General features: G+C 54.4%; 1 protein-coding gene across 2 annotated transcripts in view; it reads right to left on the bottom strand.

The window, feature by feature from the left end:
• fxr2 (FMR1 autosomal homolog 2) overlaps window positions 1-2,695 on the bottom strand; it is a 26,006-nt gene that overhangs the window by 5,284 nt on the left and 18,027 nt on the right. For both annotated transcript variants that reach the window (XM_084463341.1, XM_084463342.1), the window contains exons 12-15: window positions 2,683-2,695; window positions 2,178-2,357; window positions 1,827-2,030; window positions 534-641 (exon numbers count right to left, since the gene is read on the bottom strand). The exon at window positions 2,683-2,695 is cut by the window's right edge and continues 213 nt beyond it. In XM_084463341.1, the coding sequence (XP_084319467.1) occupies window positions 534-641; window positions 1,827-2,030; window positions 2,178-2,357; window positions 2,683-2,695 (505 nt within the window). The remainder of the gene's footprint in view (window positions 1-533; window positions 642-1,826; window positions 2,031-2,177; window positions 2,358-2,682) is intronic.

The raw sequence follows: 2,695 nt of genomic DNA, 5'->3' as shown, positions 1-2,695 counted from the left end.
GGAGGGGAGAGGAGTAGAGAGAGTAGGGGAGAGGAGTAGAGAGAGAGGAGAGAGTAGGGGGAGAGGAGTAGAGAGAGAGTAGAGAGAGTAGGGGGAGAGGAGTAGAGAGAGAGTAGAGAGAGTAGAGAGAGGAGGGGAGAGGAGTAGAGAGAGTAGGGGAGAGGAGTAGAGAGAGAGGAGAGAGTAGGGGGAGGGTCAGGGTGAGCAGCACGTCTGCAGGTGAGAGGATGGGGTGACAGACTATAGTGTTGTGGGTATCTGCAGGCTAGACAGCATCTGTGGTGGAGCTGTGGGCTCAGAGGTGGAGCTGGAGCTGTGGGCTCAGAGGTGGAGCTGTGGGCTCAGAGGTGGAGCTGTGGGCTCAGAGGTGGAGCTGTGGGCTCAGAGGTGGAGCTGTGGGCTCAGAGGTGGAGCTGTGGGCTCAGAGGTGGAGCTGTGGGCTCAGAGGGGGAGCTGTGGGCTCAGAGGGGGAGCTGTGGGCTCAGAGGTGGAGCTGTGGGCTCAGAGGTGGAGCTGTGGGTTCAGACACTCACCGCTCTCGGCGGGTTGTCTGTCACGGCTGGCCGAACCTCCTTCTGGGCGGTTGCCACGGTTACGGCGGCGGCGGCTCCTGTTGCGGCGCTGGGGGCGGCCATCTTCATCTGGAGAGAGAGGGAGAGAGAGAGAGAGAGAGAGGGAGAGAGGGAGAGAGTGTGAGAGAGACAGAGGGAGACAGTGTGAGAGGGAGGGAGAGAGAGGGAGAGTGTGAGAGAGGGAGAGAGAGGTGTAGAGAGAGAGAGGGAGAGAGTGTGAGAGAGGGAGAGAGAGAGAGAGAGAGGGAGGGAGAGAGTGTGAGAGGGAGGGAGGGAGAGGGGGAGAGAGGGAGAGAGAGAGAGCGAGAGAGAGAGCGAGAGAGAGAGAGAGAGAGAGAGAGAGGGGGGGGGGGTGTAAGGGACCATCTTAAAGGAGTAGTAAAGGGAAAATGCATGTTCAGCCCTGTTTTAAGGTTACTTATGATCATATACAATGGTTCAGATCAAAACGTTGATAAAACTAGCACTTTTGAGAAAGTCTGATAATTGCTCTACCACCGTTTAGGTCATACAATGGATGTGGGTGGGCACCTTGAAAAATCATTCAAAAACATGTTAAACTCTCGATTTCAAAGACTAGAAGCTCACCGAGGGGGTAATTGGTGTCCGTTGGTGTTCTGACATCAAATTCGCCGCAAAGTATGAATCCTGTAGGGTTTTATTGATCATTTTATGAAATCCATTGACCTGTATTGAAGCGACCGTTGTAGATGTGTAGATCAATCCGCAGAGGGGATTCAGGAAGCGGAAATACTTACGGTAGCTATTGTATAGTTTGCGGATGTTTACACACTTGTGTTGCGACTGAATAGTTCTATGCTAAATATTTTTAAAAGCCTTTCCAGATGAACTAGAATCTTACTTTATGGCGAATTATATGTCACAACGCCAACTAACACCTCGGTGAGTTTCTTGTCTTTGAAATTGAGAGTTTAACATTTAGCAATTATCAGACTTTCTCAAAAGTGCTAGTTTTGTCAACGTTTTGATCTGAACCATTGTATACGATCATAAGTAACCTTAAAACAGGACTAAACATGCATTTTCCCTTTAATACTCCTTTAACACCAGCTACCTTACACACCTTTTTCCTATCTGAACGGCAAGTCTTGTTGAACAACATTGGTACAGAATCATCCAGTTTGTAAGAAACAGTTCACTCAGAATACTATCCGTTTAACCTACAAGCCAAACACCAGCCATGATAACGAACATTGAACAACAAAATACAAAATGTCCGCCAGTCTTTCTCACCCAGTCCGTTCTCGTTGGGGCCAGCCTGGCCGTCCGACTCGTTGGCAGCGGCGTCCATCAGGCTGGGCTCCTGGTCGTTACGGCGACGGCGGGAGCGCCTCCGGCGGTCTCCGCCCCCCACGCCCTCGCTGGCGTCCGTGTCTCCGGCCAGCTCGCCCTCGCCCTCCAGCAGGGAGAAGGGGTTGCTGTCCGGATCCCTCAGGACTGGGAGGGGAGAGGAGGAGGAGGGGGAGAGAAGGCCTCAGTCATCACTAGAACAACCTCCTCACACACTCACACGGCTGCCGACACCTTCAGTACTGGGAGAGCGGTTCTGGAGGCCCATGGCCTCCGGCTGCTCCAGCGTTCTACCTGAGCTGATGGAGTTGGTGGGTCTGGAGCTGGGCCCTCCGCGGCCCCGCCCTGTGTTGGAGCCCCGCCCCCGGCCGCCACGCCGGGCGCCCCGCTCATCCCCGCCCACGCCGCGGGGCCGCTGGTCGCGTTCGGTCACCTCCTCCGTCTCGGAGGCGTTGGACAGCTCGGAGTTGGTGCCTGAGAGAGGGAGGGACAGAGTGAGGGGCACGCAGGGGCTGGGGTTCTGGTGTTACAACGTTTAGGGTTAGGGGCGGGGGAGATACGCCATCTACACCCTCCATAGGGTTAGGGTTAGGGGCTGGGGAGCTCAGCTCGTTGGACTACGGTGTTACAACGTTAAGGATACGCTATCTACACCCTCCATCTGAGCCCAATCAGGCAAGACCAGGCTGGAGAAGAGGAATAAAACTACAGTCAAAGAATTTGGAGACCCTCGGGAGGGTCCTCTTGGCTTTTAGGGAGCACCGGAGGATCATGGGAGCCGTAGTTTCCTACTCCTCACCATATCCGGAGTA

Source organism: Borostomias antarcticus, assembly GCF_949987555.1.
Source record: "Borostomias antarcticus genome assembly, contig: scaffold_121, whole genome shotgun sequence".
NCBI lineage: Eukaryota > Metazoa > Chordata > Actinopteri > Stomiiformes > Stomiidae > Borostomias > Borostomias antarcticus.
Note: the sequence above shows the minus strand (reverse complement) of the source record. Positions and strands in the feature narration are given on the sequence as shown.